Source organism: Triturus cristatus, chromosome 1_1 (assembly GCF_964204655.1).
Source record: "Triturus cristatus chromosome 1_1, aTriCri1.1, whole genome shotgun sequence".
Lineage (NCBI taxonomy): Eukaryota > Metazoa > Chordata > Amphibia > Caudata > Salamandridae > Triturus > Triturus cristatus.
The window spans coordinates 1,116,368,701-1,116,388,263 of record NC_140579.1 but is presented as its reverse complement, the minus strand read 5'-3'; the positions used below and the strand labels follow the sequence as shown (position 1 = coordinate 1,116,388,263).

The window sequence follows — 19,563 nt, the reverse complement described above, 5'->3', positions numbered from 1 at the left end:
CATATTCCCATTCACACCTCTCATAGGAAATATCTCAGGTTTGTAGTGGACGGTTAGCACTACCAATTCAAGGTCCTCCCATTCGGAATCACCACAGCACCCAGAGTTTTCACCAAGTGTCTGGCGGTAGTTGCGTCTCACCTAAGAAGACAGCACATCCACGTCTTCCCATACTTAGACGATTGGCTCATAAAAGCCAACTCATACCATCAGTGTGTACATCACACTCACGCCACAATCCAACTACTCCACGACTTAGGGTTTACAGTAAACCACACAAAGCCCCACCTACAACCGTCCCACATACAACAGTACCTCGGTGCCACAATAAACACCTCAAAAGCACTTGCATATCCCAGCAAAACCAGGATGGCAAGCATGCAAAGCCTCATATCAAAATTTCAGCCGCAACACACACTTCCAGCTCGAGTGTTCATGCAGTTGATAGGGATGATGGCCTCTTGCATATTCATAGTACCTCACGCAAGACTCCAGATGCGCCCCCTGCAGGAATGTCTGGCACGTCAGTGGAACCAGGCTCAAGGTCAGTTAACAGATCTGGTGTTGGTGGACGGTCGCACGCATCGCTCTCTGCAGTGGTGAAACACCAAAAACCTTTCCAAATGGCGACCGTTCCTCGAGCCGTTTCCACAGATTGTGCTAACAGCGGACGCATCGCTCTCCGGCTTGGGAGCTCATCTATTACATCACACCATGCAGGGCAGGTGGATGCCTCAACAAAAGTCACTCCACATCAACCACTTGGAGTTACTAGCCATCTTCCTAGCACTCAAGGCATTCCAGAAACAAACAAGCTGTCCTAGTACGCACCGACAAAATGACAGCCATGTACTACATACAGAAACAAGGCGGGACACACTCCCTACAGCTCTCTCAACTAGCGCAAAGCATATGGAGATGGGCTATTCCTCAGAACATTTTTCTCCTAGCCCAACATGTCCCGGGAGTCCAGAACAACATAGCCGATCTGTTAAGTCGTCAGACGCAACAGATTCACTAGTGGGAACTTCATCCGCAAGTTCTTCACCCATTTTTCCACATGTGGGGGCAACCAGAGATAGATCTCTTCGCCACACACAAACGCCAAATGCCCAAGCTTCGCCGCCAGATAGCCACACCCATTGTCCAAAGGAAATGCGATATGGATGAATTGGTCAGGCAGATTTGCGTACGCTTTTCCGCCTCTCCCACTCATTCCACTGGTGGTGCGCAAACTACTGCAACACTCACTGACTCTCATCCTAGTTGCTCCAACATGGGCCAGACAACCATGGTACACATTACTGGAACTATCCGTGGTCCCGCACCAAAAACTACACCTCTCCCCACGCCTCTTAACACAGAGCCATGGAGAGATCAGACACCCAGACCCAGCACAGCTCAACCTAGTGATTTGGCTCCTGAGGTCTTAGAGTTCGGTTACCTTAACCTTCCCCCTGACTGTATGAACATTATCAAGGAAGCTAGACGCCCCACCACTAGAACCTGCTATGCGGCCAAGTGGAAACGATTCGTGATATATGGTCACAATAACACCATCAATCCTCTAGATGTGTCTATTCAACACATCATAGGTTACCTACTGCATCCCCAAAGGTATAACTTAGCATACACATCTATTAGGTTACACCTCGCTGCCATAGCGGCCTATTTACAAAATAGAAAACACTTTTCGCTATTCAGGGTACCTGCCATCAAAGCATTTATGGAAGGCCTCAAAAGAATAATTCCTCTCAGGTTACCCACCTCACCTGTGTGGCCTCTGCACAAATGCGAGCTACAATTTCTAACATGGAAAGTCGCTTTCCTAGTGGCCATTACTTCCCTTAGAAGAGTCAGTGAGCTACAGGCACTAACTATTCAAGAACCTTTTTTACAACTTCATCATAACAAAGTAGTTCTCAGAACCAATCCAAAATTCCTCCCTAAGGTTATTTCTCCCTTCCACCTCAACCAGTCTGTGGAGTTGCCAGTATTTTTCTCACAACCACTAACAGTTGCAGAAAGAGGTCTTCACACTCTAGATGTTAAAAGAGCACTGCTTTATTACATTGAAAGAACAAAACCTTTTCACAAGACAAAACAACTTTTTGTGTCCTTCTCACCACCACATAAAGGCAACCCCATATCAAAATCTGGGATAGCAAGGTGGATTGTCAAATGCATACAGGTTTCCTATCACAAATCAAAACGTACATTATCAGTTCCCCCTAAAGCCCACTTTACCCGAAAGATAGGGGCTTCAATTACATTTTTAGGAAACATTCCCTTATATGACATCTGCAAAGCAGCAACATGGTCTACACCGCACACATTCACAAAGCACTATTGTGTAGATGTGCAAACAAAACAACAAGCCAATGTGGGCCAGGCTGTACTCAAAACATTAATTCAGACTACTGCAACAGATACTGGTGGTCGCCGCTAGGAAGGGGTACTGCTATACAATCTATGCATAGTGTGTGATCTGCAGCTCATATGCCTTGAACGGAAAATGCTACTTACCAGTATGCATCTGTTCTTGTTATGTAGAGCTGCAGACACACACACGCCCACCCACCTCCCCGGCTACCTCTATCTGTTCCAGTCTATCTTATTTAGATACAGCATACATGGGCATCTTATTTGTTTCTCACAAAACTCCATCATTTCCCAGCTGGCGAAACATATTCTGAAGATGGAGCCGATGCCCATGCGCACTATCATCCAAAGGAGGAGTCACCTATCTCGTGACTTCAAAGACTTTTCCAAGACGAAAACAAGTACAAACATCCGGGCCCAACACCAGATGAATGGCGATCTATGTGTTCGAGGCATGTGGGCTGCTGAATTCATATCTGTGCATAGATCGCCGCCTAGTGTTGGGTCCGGATGTTTGCACGTTGTTGTCCTGGAAGACTCTTCGATGTATCCTGAGATAGGTGACTCCTCCCCTGGACCACAGTGCGCATGGGCATCCTCTCCATCCTCAGACTGTTTTTTTCCGCCATTGGGTTCGGATGTGCTTATCTTGACTCAAGTTAGGGAAAACTTTTTTCAGGCCAAAAGGCCTTTAGTTCGCATCGGTACTGTTCCCGATCGGTATCGACAGTTACTTGTTAGTTTACTAACTTCAAAAACAACTTTTTCGCATCGACCATCGACACCATCGACGATGGAATCAAGGACACCATTCAAGCGGTGTCCTGTTTGCAATGCGAAATATCCCCATGTCGACGTCCACCCGGTGTGCAACAAATGCCTTTCACCGGATCACGACGAATCCACATGTATGGCCTGTGCCCGATTCCGATCCAAAAAGACTCTCCGGAATCGACGAGCGGCGAGACTTGAAGCGCAGCAAGCGGCACCGGCCCGACCAACATCTTCAGCGCCGAGGACGAAGATGTGGAAGGCGTGGAGAACCTACCCTCCAACCCCGCTTCCGAACACGATTCCGGATCGGAAGACATCGAAGAACAACTCTTTCACAGGGATGAAGACGACACCGAGGTAGGAGACTACGATGAGGCCTTAGGGGCCGAAGAAAGTAGCTCCGGTGACGAGCAAGGCCTACCCGTACAGACGGAGGATATCCCAGTGCGTCAGTCTATGGCTCCGGTCGAGGGATCGCCTTCGGGCCTTACCCAAGACCTATCCCGCAGTTCTTCGGCCCCGCCCTCGGGCCCGGCCTCGGACATTCAGCGACAGCCATTAGTACCCAAAACGACTGGTTTCCCTTCCTCGAAACCGAAACCAAAAGTCGTGTCGGTTCCACAGAAACCGAAACTGAAAGTGACACTGGTCGGATCGAAGCCCACTACACCTTCGACGCCAGCAAAACCCGTCGGCACCGACCGCACCAAACGGGACTTCGGTGCCGAACTCGCAGCAGCCGACGTCGGATCCGACACACGAAAAAAGGCCATCGGTACCGCCAAACCGCCTCGGCACCCGGCACCGAAACAATCGGCTCCGGCCACGAAGGTCAAAATGGCAGCTGCGCCGCACACCACTTCAAAAGCAGCACCTAAGGCCCAATCATCGACGCCGTCGACGGCTACTACCTCTCCTCAACTCGATGACCCCGTGGCCCCGAAGAAGCCCACGCCTGCCTCTACAGAACCGATCGGCGCCAAAGAACCGTCGGCGCTCCAGGTGCGACAAGTTGCAGCGTCCTTGCAACGCATCAAAGAAAAGGCAGCCCTCCAGGACACGTCGGGCCCCGAGCCGAAAAAAGCTCAAAAAGCTTCTCCAGCACCACCCCATATCACTTTTGGCCTGCCGCCATCCACGGCGCCCAAAATGTTTGACATAAGAACACGTGTCACCCAAACTAGGATCACACCTGCCGAACGCTCTCCTACGGAGACGTCACCGTTCCACATCATCGATGCCGACACCGGCAGAATTATGCTCCACAAGCGGAGAATATCTTCCGAACACGCTTTGGACTCCTACCGGATCCCGCTAAAGAAAAAGCTGCCAGCGGATTCGGAACCAGTTCTTTACGAACGTCTCCATACCTCCTACCCAGATCCACAGTCCTTCTCTCCTACACACTCCGAAACCGACGTTTTGGAGGACTATATGGGTGACGACGTCCCCTACCCCAGAGAGATGGACCCTGAAGGCCAACAGGACCCTGACCAGGCTTGGGATGACCCTGTAGACACAGGTGCACCTATGGATACACAGGACACGCAGCTATATGGCGCAAAAACGTCTCCCACAGAGGACACTGCCGCATTCAACGCCCTAATTGAACGTGCTGCGGCAAATCATGGTGTGCAACTCCACTCTGACACAATCGAGGACGATTTTCTAATGGATACTTTCACATCTTCCGAAAGGAATATCAAAACTCTACCCATGTTGAAAGGTGTCCTCAAACCAGCAAAGGACATTTTCAAAGAACCCACCAGGGCAAGAGTAATAAACCCCAGGATCGACAAGAAATATAGGTCGGCGCCTGGGGACCCTACGTACATTAGAGGCCAGTTGCCTCTGGATTCCATCGTAGTCGCAAATGCTCGCAAACGGGCGCACTCGCAGACAACTGGGGATGCTCCTCCCCCGGACAAAGAGTCCAAGGTGCTAGAGACCTCCGGCAAACGGGTTGCAGCCCAGGCAGCTAACATATGGCGTATTGCCAATACCCAGGCGCTCCTAGCTCGCTACGATCGCGCACACTATGACACATTAGAAACCCTACTCCAACATCTCCCTGACCAATACAAAGAGGGAGCAGAGATCCTCATCAGGGAGGGACAACTCCTCACGAACGCATCCATTAAGTGTGCACTGGATGCCGCAGATACAGCTGCCAGAGCCATAAACACCAGCGTCATGCTACGACGACACGCCTGGTTACGAATCTCCGGATTCAAACCTGAGGTTCAAAATAACATCCTCAATCAGCCGGTCAACCCCGACTACTTATTCGGGCCAGAAGTTGACACCACCCTAGAAAAAATAAAAAAGGACACAGACACTGCAAAGTCCATGGGGGCTCTCCAAACGCAGACCTTTCGGAGTGGCTCCTTTCGTCGCCCCGGAAATAGAGGACCAGGCAGAGGACAGGGGTCACAGCAAACCTACAACAAGGGCAACACACTAAGTACCTACGATAAAAACACCCGGGGTGGGTATCGTGGCTCCAGCACAAAGGGCAGAGGACGCGGATACGGCAATACCAGGTCCTCCCCCAAGAACAAACAGTGACGCCCTCTCCCTTCCTCCCGACCACATAACACCTGTCGGGGGAAGGCTACAAAGGTTCCTGTCCACGTGGAACACCATCACCACGGACAGGTGGGTCAAAGATATTATCAAACACGGTTACTGCCTAGAATTAACCTCCACTCCACCCACAATACCGCCAAAACACCGGCCTATGTCCTCAGAGCACTTAGTGCTATTACAGCAGGAAGTGCTAAGTATGCTGGAAAAAGGCGCACTAGAGGTCGTACCCGTCCACGAGCAAGGCACGGGGGTGTACTCCCTGTACTTCTTAATACCAAAAAAGGACGGGTCACTCAGACCTATACTAGACCTGAGGCCCCTCAACCGCTACATTCTCTCAGAGCATTTCCACATGCTCACCCTACAACAAGTCCTCCCGCTGCTCAAACAGGGAGACTTCCTGGCCACGCTAGACCTAAAAGATGCGTATTTCCACATACCCATTCACCCCTCACACAAAAAATATCTCAGGTTCACTGTTCAAGGGCAGCACTACCAATTCAAGGTTCTTCCCTTCGGCGTGCAGTTGATAGGCATGATGGCCTCCTGCATCTTCATAGTCCCACACGCGAGACTACATATGCGCCCGCTTCAGGAGTGCTTAGCACGTCAATGTAATCAGGCTCACGGGCAACTAAAAGACCTAGTGTTGGTGAGAGGTCGGGCATACAACTCTCTGCATTGGTGGAATCCACAAAACCTTTGCAAGGGCCGACCGTTCCAAGAGCCTGTTCCACAAATAATACTGACAGCGGACGCGTCTCTCCAGGGATGGGGAGCTCATGTACTCAATTACACAGTGCAGGGACTATGGACAATACAACAAAAGAAGATGCACATCAACCTTCTAGAACTGATGGCAATCTTCCTAGCAATGAAAGCATTCAAAGTACACTTGTGCAACAAAGTCGTGTTGATCCGGACGGACAACATGACCGCCATGTACTACATACAAAAGCAGGGAGGAACACACTCTCCACAGTTGTCTCATCTGGCTCAGAGCATGTGGAAGTGGGCCATTCAGAGGAACATGTTCCTCATGGCGGAACACCTCCCCGGCAAGGACAACCAGATGGCAGATCTGCTCAGCAGACACCGCCACCAGATGCACGAGTGGGAGTTACACCCATCAGTACTCCAACCGTACTTCCAGCAGTGGGGTCATCCAGAGATAGACCTATTCGCCACAAGCGAAAACGCAAAATGCCAAAGCTTTGCCGCCAGGTTCCCACATCCCCAGTCGCAGGGCAATGCGATATGGATGAACTGGTCCGGCAGATTTGCGTACGCTTTTCCCCCAGCACCATTGATACCGCTGGTGGCACGCAAACTCAGACAACACTCACTAACACTTGTCCTGGTTGCTCCAACATGGGCACGCCAACCATGGTACACCACCTTTCTCGAACTTTCCGTGGTGCCGCATCAAAGGCTGCGGATCAAACCCGCGCATTTGACGCAGAACCATGGAGAGATTCAGCACCCAGATCCGCAACAGCTGAACCTGGCAATCTGGCTCCTGAAGTCCTAGAGTTTGGCTACCTGAACCTGCCACCTGACTGTATGGACATCATTAAGGAAGCTAGAAGACCCACTACCAGAGCTTGCTATGCAGCCAAATGGAAAAGGTTCGTAATTTATTGCAATAACAATGACATTGACCCGCTAGACGCATCCATCCAAAACATAATTTGTTACCTCTTACACCTATACCGATGCAATCTGGCATACACCTCAATACGTGTCCATTTGACCGCAATATCAGCCTATCTCCAGAACAGGCAGCACCTCTCTTTATTCAGAGTGCCTGCCATCAAAGCATTCTTGGAAGGACTCAAACGAGTAATTCCTCCAAGCCACCCACCAGCTCCAATGTGGAACCTCAACTTGGTCCTCACACGCCTGATGGGTCCACCCTTCGAACCTCTACACTCATGCGAGATTCAATTCCTCACCTGGAAAGTAGCTTTCCTAGTAGCAATCACTTCGTTAAGAAGAGTTAGTGAACTCCAGGCACTAACCGTTCAAGAGCCATTCATACAGGTTCACGCCAACAGGGTCGTACTACGTGCCAACCCCAAATTCATGCCCAAGGTGATATCGCAGTTCCACATGAATCAAACTATTGAACTGCCTGTTTTCTTTCAAAACCCACAAACTGTCGCAGAAAGAGCACTCCATACACTGGATGTAAAGAGAGCCCTCATGTACTATATAGACAGGACTAAAGTCTTCAGGAAAACAAAACAACTTTTCGTTGCCTTTGCCCCACACCACAAAGGTAACGCCATCTCCAAAGCAGGTATAGCCAGATGGATCGTTAAATGTATTCAAATTTGCTATCAAAAAGCTAAACGCACATTAACGATTCCCCCACGAGCCCACTCAACACGTAAGTTAGGGGCCTCCATGGCTTTCGTTAGGGGCCTCCATGGCTTTCCTGGGAAACATTCCTTTGCATGATATATGTAGAGCAGCCACCTGGTCCACTACACATACATTTACCAAACACTATTGTGTAGATGTGCAATCAAAACAGCAGGCAGCTGTAGGACAGGCTGTTCTCAAAACTCTTTTTCAGACCGCTGCAGCTGGCACTGGTGGCCGCCGCTAATAGAGGGTACTGCTATATATTCTATGCACAGATATGAATTCAGCAGCCCACATGCCTCGAACTGAATATGCTACTTACCAGTATGCATCTGTTCTTGGCATGTAGGGCTGCTGACATTCATATCGCCCACCCTCCTCCCCGGCGCCTGTAGCAGCTGCAGCTCTCAGAATTACTGTAAGCATGGTCATCACTTTCTGTATCTACTCCATCACTGCCACAATGGCGAAAAACAATCTGAGGATGGAGAGGATGCCCATGCGCACTGTGGTCCAGGGGAGGAGTCACCTATCTCAGGATACTTCGAAGACTCTTCCAGGACAACAACGTGCAAACATCGGGACCCAACACTAGGCGGCGATCTATGCACAGATATGAATGTCAGCAGCCCTACATGCCAAGAACAGATGCATACTGGTAAGTAGCATATTCAATAGTGTGGATCTGCAGCTCTACATGCCAAGAACAGATGCATACTGGTAAGTAGCATTTTCCTTTTTGGTCTTTCTTCATGTGCCTGACCAACCTTCCTTGTTTAAGTCACCTATTATGTTTTGGAAGTGTTCACGTATATGTTTCCTCCTTGTTCCCTGTATCATGGAACAGTAGGACCTTAAATTAGTCTTCATGTTCTTGATGTTCAGGCCTCTTGAGCCTCTGCACAGCTGTTCCCTGTGGTTGCTGACCTTTAAGACTGATTTCCTCAGTGTGAGTACTTCTGCATGCTGTTAGTGAGCTGCAACCACTGTCAGTACTGACTCCGTGCATCACTTTTTCCCTGACAAATTGGTGCTGTGAGCTAGGGCATTTGTTCTATTGAATAGTGTCTCCCTTCCATGTGGGGCAATCCATCACGCTCCCCACTTTTTTCCCGCCCTCACATGAGGTAGAGAGGCTTCATTGGTTGATCCCAAGAGGTTCCTTAGTTCTTACATAGACCGGTCTAAGAAAAGTACCTGGTAGATGAGTAGATTTTTCTTGAGCTCACCAGAGCTTCAAAAGGAAGAACCTTTCAATAACAAACCTTGACCAGGTGAATTGTCCTGTGAATATAAATGTTATGCCCTGGCCAAGAAGTTCCTCCACAGGGTCTTTGGGCACATTCCACTTGAGCTCAGCCTGCCACTATTGTGTTGATGACAAGTGTTCTAGAGTTGGGCATCTGTTAGGGTGCCACATGGGTGTCTGTCTACACCATTACTAGGCATGCCTGTCTCAATGCTCAAGTCTTTGGGGAGGGGAGTGGGGGTTGTTGAAGGGGAGGGGATTTTTCCCGCTCTGTCTTGTTGGATTTTCTAGTGTAAATCCTCTCCACAGGCTATGATGCTTTTGAGAAACACGACTTAGCATCTATACGAATGGTGCAGAATTTTCAATTAGAAATATCCATCAGAAGAATAAGTTACTTACCTTCGGTAATGCTCTTTCACGCCTCAAATTCCTCACAATCCTCTCGGCTCCCCGTTCTGTGGAGTGGTCTTAATGATTCTAAAAAAAGGTCCCAAGTGAGGGTTTGCATACTGTCATGTTATGATCTGTCACAGTTGATGAGGGCGCAGAAAAGGTTCAAAAGAAAACTGACATCAGTGCGCAGGGGTGGCATCTGTACACCATTCTGTGCCGTCACTTACGGAGGCGGTACACAGCGGCAATCAGTCTGATGGTGACACCTGCTGGTGCACAGGATTCATTGCTGAAAAACTCCCAATCCAGTTTGATCCACCAAGCAAGGCAAGTAACTTGTTTATCTGCATGGGTGGTTTTCTCAAGCAGGAAGTCTTGTTACCAAAAAAGACACTTTCAGGGAAAGAGGTCTAGGTGCGGGTGTCCTGGAGACATTCTAGTTATGCCCAAGTCAGAATTCCTTTTAGTTTATTTTCTTTCAATGCGAGGTTTTGAGAGGTTTAAAGTTCACTGAGTAAGTCGGGGGTTTAACAACTTGGACAGATTTAAGGAAAGTTATGAGCTGATTATAGAGTTCAGTGGAGCGTTTAAGGGAGCTTCTAGTTGCTTTGCAAACCTTTTGTACAGCACAGTGTTGGGATTACTGAAAAAGTAAACGAGGGACAGACTGAAAAAAAGGAAGAGCGAATTAGTGAAGAACAGAGAAGATTGAGAAAAAAGGGTTGGGTGAGAATTTTTGTATAAGGCAGTCGTTTAGAACCGATGTTAGTGGTAAAATTAGGTGCAAATGCTCCAGTTTTACCTCTTGATCATTCAGAAATCAGTGCAAATTGTTCTTTCTTCCTCTATAGCAAGGCACCTACCACAGGTTAGTGCCAGTGTTGAAATGGTGTAAGAATGCACACAAAACTTCCACAAACCAAATTTCGTACATTATTTTCGATTATACTGCACACATGTAATAATCGGGTGCAAAAGCCCACTCAATACCTGGCACAGAGATACCAACAACAGGCTGTTTTATCCTCGTTAATATCACATGGATATAAATTGCCCATTTGGTTTTAATGCATTGTGAAAGAGCCATACTTGCTCCAAAATTGAGATCATAAATCTTAAAAAGAGAACCCTGAATACTGACTTCCCCTTATAGAGCGAGTATTCTTTATGGGGTGGGCAAGTTGGACAGTAGATACGCAGCACATGGCCTGGACTCAGTGATAAGGTCTTCACTCCTCGCTGATAACTAGTATGACACTGAGAACAAACAGTTAATATGCGCTACGTTTAGTGGGCCATATAACACGAGTAATGTAACTTGAGAAATAATTCAGCTTTCTAAGCCCTCAGTTTGTCCTGTCGAAGGGCGTTATAAGCCCGAGCTTGTAACGTCACTGACTCACAAGGGATAGCCATTCTGTCCGAGGCTTCTACCTATAGGTCTGTGAAGACCGAGGTATAGCTGTGATATATGAACGTGTAAGTTATGCATGGCCTGAGGTGTCGTTCTGCTGCCTAAAGCAAATACTTATGACGTAAGTGGTTTGAAACAGCAGAGCTATCTCTCCAGTTACAAGTTCTTACATTTTGTGCTTCTGTTTCGATAGGTGTGATGTGGGAGACCTGAATTTGTATCACTGGTGAAAGATATTGGTAATTTAAGAAATATATCTGTCTCTGAGGCCCTAATCTGTGAGTTGTGCTTCCCTTGAAGGGTAGCTCTGTGGGGTTGAATGCAGACTGGCAACGCAGACTGGCCTTTAATTTCTCAGGCCAACTTCGGTGTGATCTGAATATATATTGCGTGGTTTACGTTATGTTTAAACATTCAGTTTTTGGGAGTAGTGTATCCCTGAGAATAATTATGCTGTTTTAGGTCTCAGATTGTAAAGTTTGCAGTCTGAGGCATGAACCTGTAAATTCCTCGTATAGTGTGAGCGAAAACATTGCTACATGTGGAATAGGTCTGATGTCTGAAACAAACTCTTATAAGAAAAGTGTAATCTGCGGTATGACTCCTTTGTTTAAATAACTGAGCATGTACTGTCTGTGCTGCTTCTTGAGTAACTGTACTGCCTGAGGCCAAGTCTTTGAGTTTAATGTCTCTTTAGAGATAGATCTGTGGTTTAGTAACGGAGCCTGTTCTTTCTGTGAGGGTATAGCCCTGCTGTGTGATGGTATAGCCCTGCTGCCCAAGTCCTGGGTCTGATAGGTATATGTAACACCAGAGTTGTGCTGACTGAGTCCTTAGCCCTTGAGATAGCTTTGCACATTATGTATCATCTAAGTCTAAGAGATAATTCGACTGAGGCCTGAACTTGTACATTTTGTGGTAGCCCCAGGATTAGTTGTGCTGTCTAAATCTAAACCCCATGTGTCTGTGCCAGTTTAAGGGCAGGTCATGTGTGTGAGGCTTAGAGTTCTAGTGTAACAAGTGTGGGAAAGTGTAATCACTGCTCCGATTTTCACAAGATGTGCAGGGGATAAAGTCTTTTTCATGGTAAAACATTTTTTATGAAAAAAAAAAAGGAACTCAAAATGCTCCAATTTTCAAAGCTATAGTCATTTAAATGTGAGCGCAGGAAGGGTGAAAGATTGCACACATTTTTCAGAGGAGACTTGGGGAGAGAAAGCTTTTCACTGTTTTAGAGTAATCGCCGCAAACTGTTGGGGTAATGCAAGAGATGGATGGCAGTGAATGTAGTTGTTAGGAGTCCTTGCTCGAAAACAGTTAGATACCAGTTTTTCTTCTGTAAGACGTATTTTCACTGTACACTATTAGTGTAGCTAGTCCTTAATCTCTGCTAGGCCAGCCAGGGTTATTTAATTTGTTAAAGAAACCTGCCTTTTAACCGAAGACTTTAAATGGCAAAACATAGCGCTTTAAAAACCTGTAAGTAAATAAACAAATCAAAATACAATGATGTATAACGGAAATAAGACAGATAAATGGATATCAAACTGTCTTCCTATAACCGTTTTGAGTTATGACTACAAACTGGTAGGGAAAACTGGAGACTGGAGATGGACTTCCAGGTGTCCTAAGAGAAAAACAGTTGCAAGTAGAGAGACCTGCTTTTCTTCTGTAAGTCTTATTTGAAACACCGCCATTTCAGGGTTGAGTGTAAAAAGACAAATCCTTAAAAAAGTAAACTGCGCTGGTCTTGCAAAGCACCCAGGAAATAGTGGCTTGACTAAGTCAAACAAATTCAAACTATTGCGTTAATGATTTGAACAATTTAAGTGCCTGAACAATAACTTGATGGTGTCCTGTTTTGTATTGTTCTCCAGCAACAATCAATGGCCATTGATTGCATGATCATCCCTAGAATACTTTTAATCAATTTGCTACTTGATCTCGCTGTCAAACAAAATTTGAAAGCCAATAGTTTTAATCTGCCGTCTCTGGGGCCCCTTAGCATCTGCAGTTTCACGTGGAAGTGAAAACCTACAGCACAGTAGTCTTAAAGTTTGATTTTGAAAGAGCATTAAGGGATAAATTAAAGCAAGGTGACCTCTTAGTCGAAAATATTCATGTAAAATCTCATTTTGTAAGTGACTGTACATGTCACAATTTGTACATGCGTGCATAAAAGCTGTACCAATTTTGCTTCCCCTTCAACCGCATCCAGCTTTTGAAGCAACACAGTTTACGTTCTATCACTTGTAATAATAATAATAATAATAATAAAGAAGTTTATAAAGCGCCTGGTTACACTAACTAGTGTGTCCCCGCGCTGCGGCCTATTGGAGCAACCCGGTCCGAGATAAGAGGCCGGGAGATACAGGGCGAGAGGGGCGTCTATGGCTGGAATAGCCAGGTCTGTAGCTTTTTTCGGAACTTGGTTTCGGATTGTTCCAACCGCAGTTCCAAGGGGAGTGCGTTCCATTGTTTAGCTGCTAGATAGCGGAAGGATCGGCCCCCCCATTCTTATTCTTTTTATAACTGGGACTTGAACAAGACCCGCGCCCCAGGAGCGCAGGGCCCTGGAAGGCATATAGGGGGACAGAAGGTTATGGAGATAGATCGGGCCCTTCCTTGACAGGATTCGGTGACTAGTGCATAGGGCCTTAAATAAGATTCTTTCTTTAACTGGGAGCCAGTGTAGAGTAGATTGCGCATTTTTAGACGAGGCTCTCCTATGGAGCATCAGGACAAGGCGGGCAGCCGCGTTCTGAATATATTGTAGCCTCTGAATGCTTTTACTGCTGGCGCCCAGACAGAGGGCATTCCCATAGTCCAGACGGGAGGTGACAAGTGCGTGGACTAAGGTTTTCCTGGCAGATACTGGAAGCACGTCCAGAACCTTTCGGAGGCCCTTCATTATGCCGAAGCACTTACCAGCAACCGTCCTGGAATGGTGGTCAAAGGAGAGCTTGGAGTGCAACCACATTCCCAGGTTCTTTACCTGCTCCTTAGGGGAGCGGATGGTACCCAAGATCTGTGGCCACCATTTGGGAGACCATAGCTTGGTGGCCTTACCCACAATCAGTACCTCGGTTTTATCACCGTTCAATTTTAAGCAGTTGTTAGCCATCCAGACGGTAAGTTCTTGTAGGCACATGGAGAAGTATGCGGCATCCTCTTCACGAGATTGGGACAGAGATACTACAAGCTGCGTGTCATCTACATATGACACGACACTGATGCCGTATTTTTCGATGTTTTCGGACAGGAGGGCAATATATAGATTTAAAAGCGTTGGGCTTAATATAGAGCCCTGGGGGACCCCCTGCTCCAGCCTGATGTTCTTGGAATAATACGGTCCTTGGGCTACTTGAAAGCTCCTATCCTGAAGGAAGGAGCTTAACCATTTCAGTGCCAAGTTGGCTAGTCCACTTTCCTTAAGGCGCTGCAGCAGAATAGGATGGGCCACAGTGTCAAACGCAGCGCTAAGGTCTAACAGGATCAGTGCCACCGTCTGTCCTGCATCGACCTGTCTGCGGATGGTTTCGGTGGAGAAAAGCAGAGCCGACTCTGTGGAGTATGTAGCCCGAAAACCCGATTGCGTGGGGTGAAGTAGGTTGGTCTGATTCATGTGCCGTATTAGTTGATCATTGACCGTTTTTTCCGCAATTTTGGCGATGAAAGGTAAGAGTGAGATTGATAGTTTCATGGATCCCATTAGCAGTATAGGCTTTAAACTGGGGCCAGTAAAGGGATGTTTTGCTAAAAAGTGAAGACTGTGCGGGTGTCCTGCATGAATGCGTAGTTTCTCCATTCCAGGTTGTATTTGTACTCTGGTACTTTCAGTTTGGTTTTTGCGTTTTAAATTACAAGTGCCAAAATGAAAAGAAAAAACACAAATAGATAATCTGCTCTAAGATATCGGAGAAAAGGGAAAGAGTTACTGCCCTGAAAGTTTTTGTCTGGCCTTGAATACATTTGAGTGGATCCCCAACTCGCCCAAAATTGCAAATCATTGGCGTTCCAGGACAATTTTCAGACAAACTGAGCCTTGGTGGGCGACTTTGCCACCATTGTTTCTCAAACCAAGACATGGACTTGCCATGCTGATCCTTGCCTGTATTTTCCAGATGCTGTCCTGTGGAATCCCCGAGCTGTCCAACTTGGAAGATTTAAAGTATGTGTATGATGCACTAAGACCGCAGGATTCTGAGTCTGATGCCACCACCTACTTCACCAGGTGAGAGATAATGATAGGACTAGCTTGTTTATATTTAGCATACCATAATAAATTACTTCTCTTTCAAAGCTTTGTAAATAACAGGTGCTAGTATTGTCCAGTTTAATGGCCCTCAACTTAGTCATCAGAAAAATGGATGACTGAGTTGTGCGTGCTGGAATTTGAATTTGTGACCTGCAGATCACAGCATGTGTCAGCACTTATCATTTAACCTCCCTGGAACATTTTGTCAGCACTATGTTTAGAGAATTTATTGGTTCGAGGCATGTGGGCTGCTGAATTCATATCTGTGCATAGATCGCCGCCTAGTGTTGGGTCCGGATGTTTGCACGTTGTTGTCCTGGAAGAGTCTTCGAAGTATCCTGAGATAGGTGACTCCTCCCCTGGACCACAGTGCGCATGGGCATCCTCTCCATCCTCAGATTGTTTTTTTCCGCCATTGGGTTCGGATGTGCTTATCTTGACTCAAGTTAGGGAAAACTTTTTTTCAGGCCAAAAGGCCTTTAGTTCGCGTCGGTACTGTTCCCGATCGGTATCGACAGTTACTTGTTAGTTTACTGACTTCAAAAACCACTTTTTCGCATCATATCCGACCATCGACCCCACATCGACGATGGAATCGAGGACACCATTCAAGCGGTGTCCTGTTTGCGATGCGAAATATCCCCATGTCGACGTCCACCCGGTGTGCAACAAATGCCTTTCACCGGATCACGACGAATCCACATGTATGGCTTGTGCCCGATTCCGATCCAAAAAGACTCTCCGGAATCGACGAGCAGCGAGACTTGAAGCGCAGCAAGCTGCACCGGCCCCAACCAACATCTTCAGCGCCGAGGACGAAGATGTGGAAGGCGTGGAGAACCTACCCTCCAGCCCCGCTTCCGAACACGATTCCGGATCGGAAGACATCGAAGACCAACTCTTTCACAGGGAAGAAGCCGACACCGAGGTAGGAGACTACGATGAGGCCTTAGGGGCCGAAGAAAGTGGCTCCGGTGACGAGCAAGGCCTACCCGTACAGACGGAGGATATCCCAGTGCGTCAGTCTATGGCTCCGGTCGAGGGATCGCCTTCGGGCCTTACCCAAGACCTATCCCGCAGTTCTTTGGCCCCGCCCTCTGGCCCGGCCTCGGACATTCAGCGAAAGCCATTAGTGCCCAAAACGACTGGTTTTCCTTCCTCGAAACCGAAACCAATAGTCGTATCGGTCCCGCAGAAACTGAAACTGACACTGGTCGGATCGAAGCCCACTACACCTTCGACGCCAGCCAAACCCGTCGGCACCGACCGCACCAAACGGGACTTCGGTGCTGAACTCGCAGCAGCCGACGTCGGCGCCGACACACGGAAAAAGGCCATCGGTACCGCCTAACCGCCTCGGCACCCGGCACCGAAACAATCGGCTCCGGCCACGAAGGTCAAAATGGCCGCTGCGTCGCACACCACTTCGAAAGCAGCACCTAAGGCCCAATCATCGACGCCGTCGACAGCTACTACCTCTCCTCGACTCGATGACCCCGTGGCCCCAAAGAAGTCCACGCCTGCCTCTACAGAACCGCTCGGCGCCAAAGAACCGTCGGCGTTCCAGGTGCGACAAGTTGCAGCGTCCTTGCAACGCATCAAAGAAAAGGCAGCCCTCCAGGACACGTCGGGCTCCGAGCCGAAAAAAGCTCAAAAAGCTTCTCCAGCAACACCCGACATCACTTTTGGCCTGACGCCATCCACGGCGCCCAAACTGTTTGAAATCAGAACACGTGTCACCCAAACTAGGATCACACCTGCCGAACGCTCTCCCACGGAGACGTCACCGTCCCACATCATCAATGCCGACACCGGCAGAATTATGCTCCACAAGCGGAGAATATCTTCCGAGCGAGCTTTGGACTCCTACCGGATCCCGCTAAAGAAAAAGCTGCCAGCGGATTCGGAACCAGTTCTCTACGAACGTCTCCATACCTCTTACCTAGATCCACAGCCCTTCTCTCCGACACCCTCCGAAACCGACGTTTTGGAGGACTACATGGGTGACGATGTCCCCTACCCCAGGGAGATGGACCCTGACCAGGCTTGGGATGACCCTGTAGACCCGGGTGCACCTATGGATACACAGGACACGCAGCTATATGGCGCGAAAACGTCTCCCACAGAGGACACTGCCGCATTCAACGCCCTCATTGAACGTGCTGCGGCCAATCATGGTGTGCAACTCCACTCTGACACAATCGAGGACGATTTTCTAATGGATACTTTCGCATCCTCAGAAAGGAATATCAAAACTCTACCCATGTTGAAAGGTGCCCTCAAACCAGCAAAGGACATTTTCAAAGAACCCACCAGGGCAAGATTAATAAACCCCAGGATCGACAAGAAATATAGGTCGGCGCCTGGGGACCCTACGTACATTAGAGGCCAGTTGCCTCTGGATTCCATCGTAGTCGCTAATGCTCGCAAACGGGCGCACTCGCAGACAACTGGGGATGCTCCTCCCCCGGACAAAGAGTCCAAGGTGCTAGAGACCTCCGGCAAACGGGTTGCAGCCCAGGCAGCTAACATATGGCTTATTGCCAATACCCAGGCGCTCCTAGCTCGCTACGATCGCGCACACTATGACACATTAGAAACCCTACTCCAACATCTCCCTGACCAATACAAAGAGGGAGCAGAGATCCTCATCAGGGAGGGACAACTCCTCACGAACGCATCCATTAAGTGTGCACTGGATGCCGCAGATACAGCTGCCAGAGCAATAAACACCAGCGTCATGCTACGACGACACGCCTGGTTACGAATCTCCGGATTCAAACCTGAGGTTCAAAATAACATCCTCAATCAGCCGGTCAACCCCGACTACTTATTCGGACCAGAAGTTGACACCACCCTAGAAAAAATAAAAAAGGACACAGACACTGCAAAGTCCATGAGGGCTCTCCAAACGCAGACCTTTCGGAGTGGCTCCTTTCGTCGCCCCGGAAATAGAGGAGCAGGTAGAGGACAGGGGTCACAGCAAACCTACAACAAGGGCAACACACAAAGTACCTACGATAAAAACACCCGGGGTGGTTATCGTGGCTTCAGCACAAAGGGCAGAGGACGCGGATACGGCAATACCAGGTCCTCCCCCAAGAACAAACCTTCCTCCCGACCACATAACACCTGTCGGGGGAAGGCTACAAAGGTTCCTGTCCACGTGGAACACCATCACCACGGACAGGTGGGTCAAAGATATTATCAAACACGGTTACTGCCTAGAATTAACCTCCACTCCTCCCACAATACCGCCAAAACACCGTCCTATGTCCTCAGAGCACTTAGCGCTATTACAGCAGGAAGTGCTAAGTATGCTGGAAAAAGGCGCAATAGAGGTCGTACCCGTCCACAAGCAAGGTACGGGGGTGTACTCCCTGTACTTCTTAATACCAAAAAAGGACGGGTCACTCAGACCTATACTAGACCTGAGACCCCTCAACCGCTACATTCTCTCAGAGCATTTCCACATGCTCACCCTACAACAAGTCCTCCCGCTGCTCAAACAGGGAGACTTCCTGGCCACGCTAGACCTCACAGATGCGTATTTCCACATACCCATTCACCCCTCACACACAAAATATCTCAGGTTCACTATTCAAGGGCAGCACTACCAATTCAAGGTTCTTCCCTTCGGCGTGACAACAGCACCCAGAGTTTTCACAAAGTGCCTAGCTACTGTGGCTGCACATCTACGGAGGCAACACATTCACGTCTACCCTTACCTGGACGACTGGCTTGTTCAGGCAAAGTCAGCCCAGCAATGTGCCAGCCACATGTCCCGCACCATTCACCTTCTTCACAGTCTGGGGTTCTCACTAAATTACCCAAAATCACATCTCCAACCCGCACACGTACAACAGTACCTAGGTGCGACCATAGACACTCTGGCAGCCACAGCTCAGCCAAATTTGGTGAGGATCAACAGCATGCAAATGCTGATTTCCAAGTTCAAACCCCAACACTCCCTTCCTGCGCGAGTGTTCATGCAGTTGATAGGCATGATGGTCTCCTGCATTTTCATAGTCCCACACGCGAGACTACATATGCGCCCGCTTCAGGAGTGCTTAGCACGTCAATGGAATCAGGCTCACGGGCAACTAAAAGACCTAGTGTTGGTGAGCGGTC

General features: G+C 48.4%; 1 protein-coding gene across 1 annotated transcript in view; it reads left to right on the top strand.

Moving 5' to 3' along the window:
• Positions 1-19,563, top strand: part of PIK3C2B (phosphatidylinositol-4-phosphate 3-kinase catalytic subunit type 2 beta) — a 692,267-nt gene that overhangs the window by 473,576 nt on the left and 199,128 nt on the right. The window contains exon 24 of the mRNA XM_085647698.1: positions 15,299-15,408. Within this exon, the coding sequence (XP_085503824.1) occupies positions 15,299-15,408 (110 nt within the window). The remainder of the gene's footprint in view (positions 1-15,298; positions 15,409-19,563) is intronic.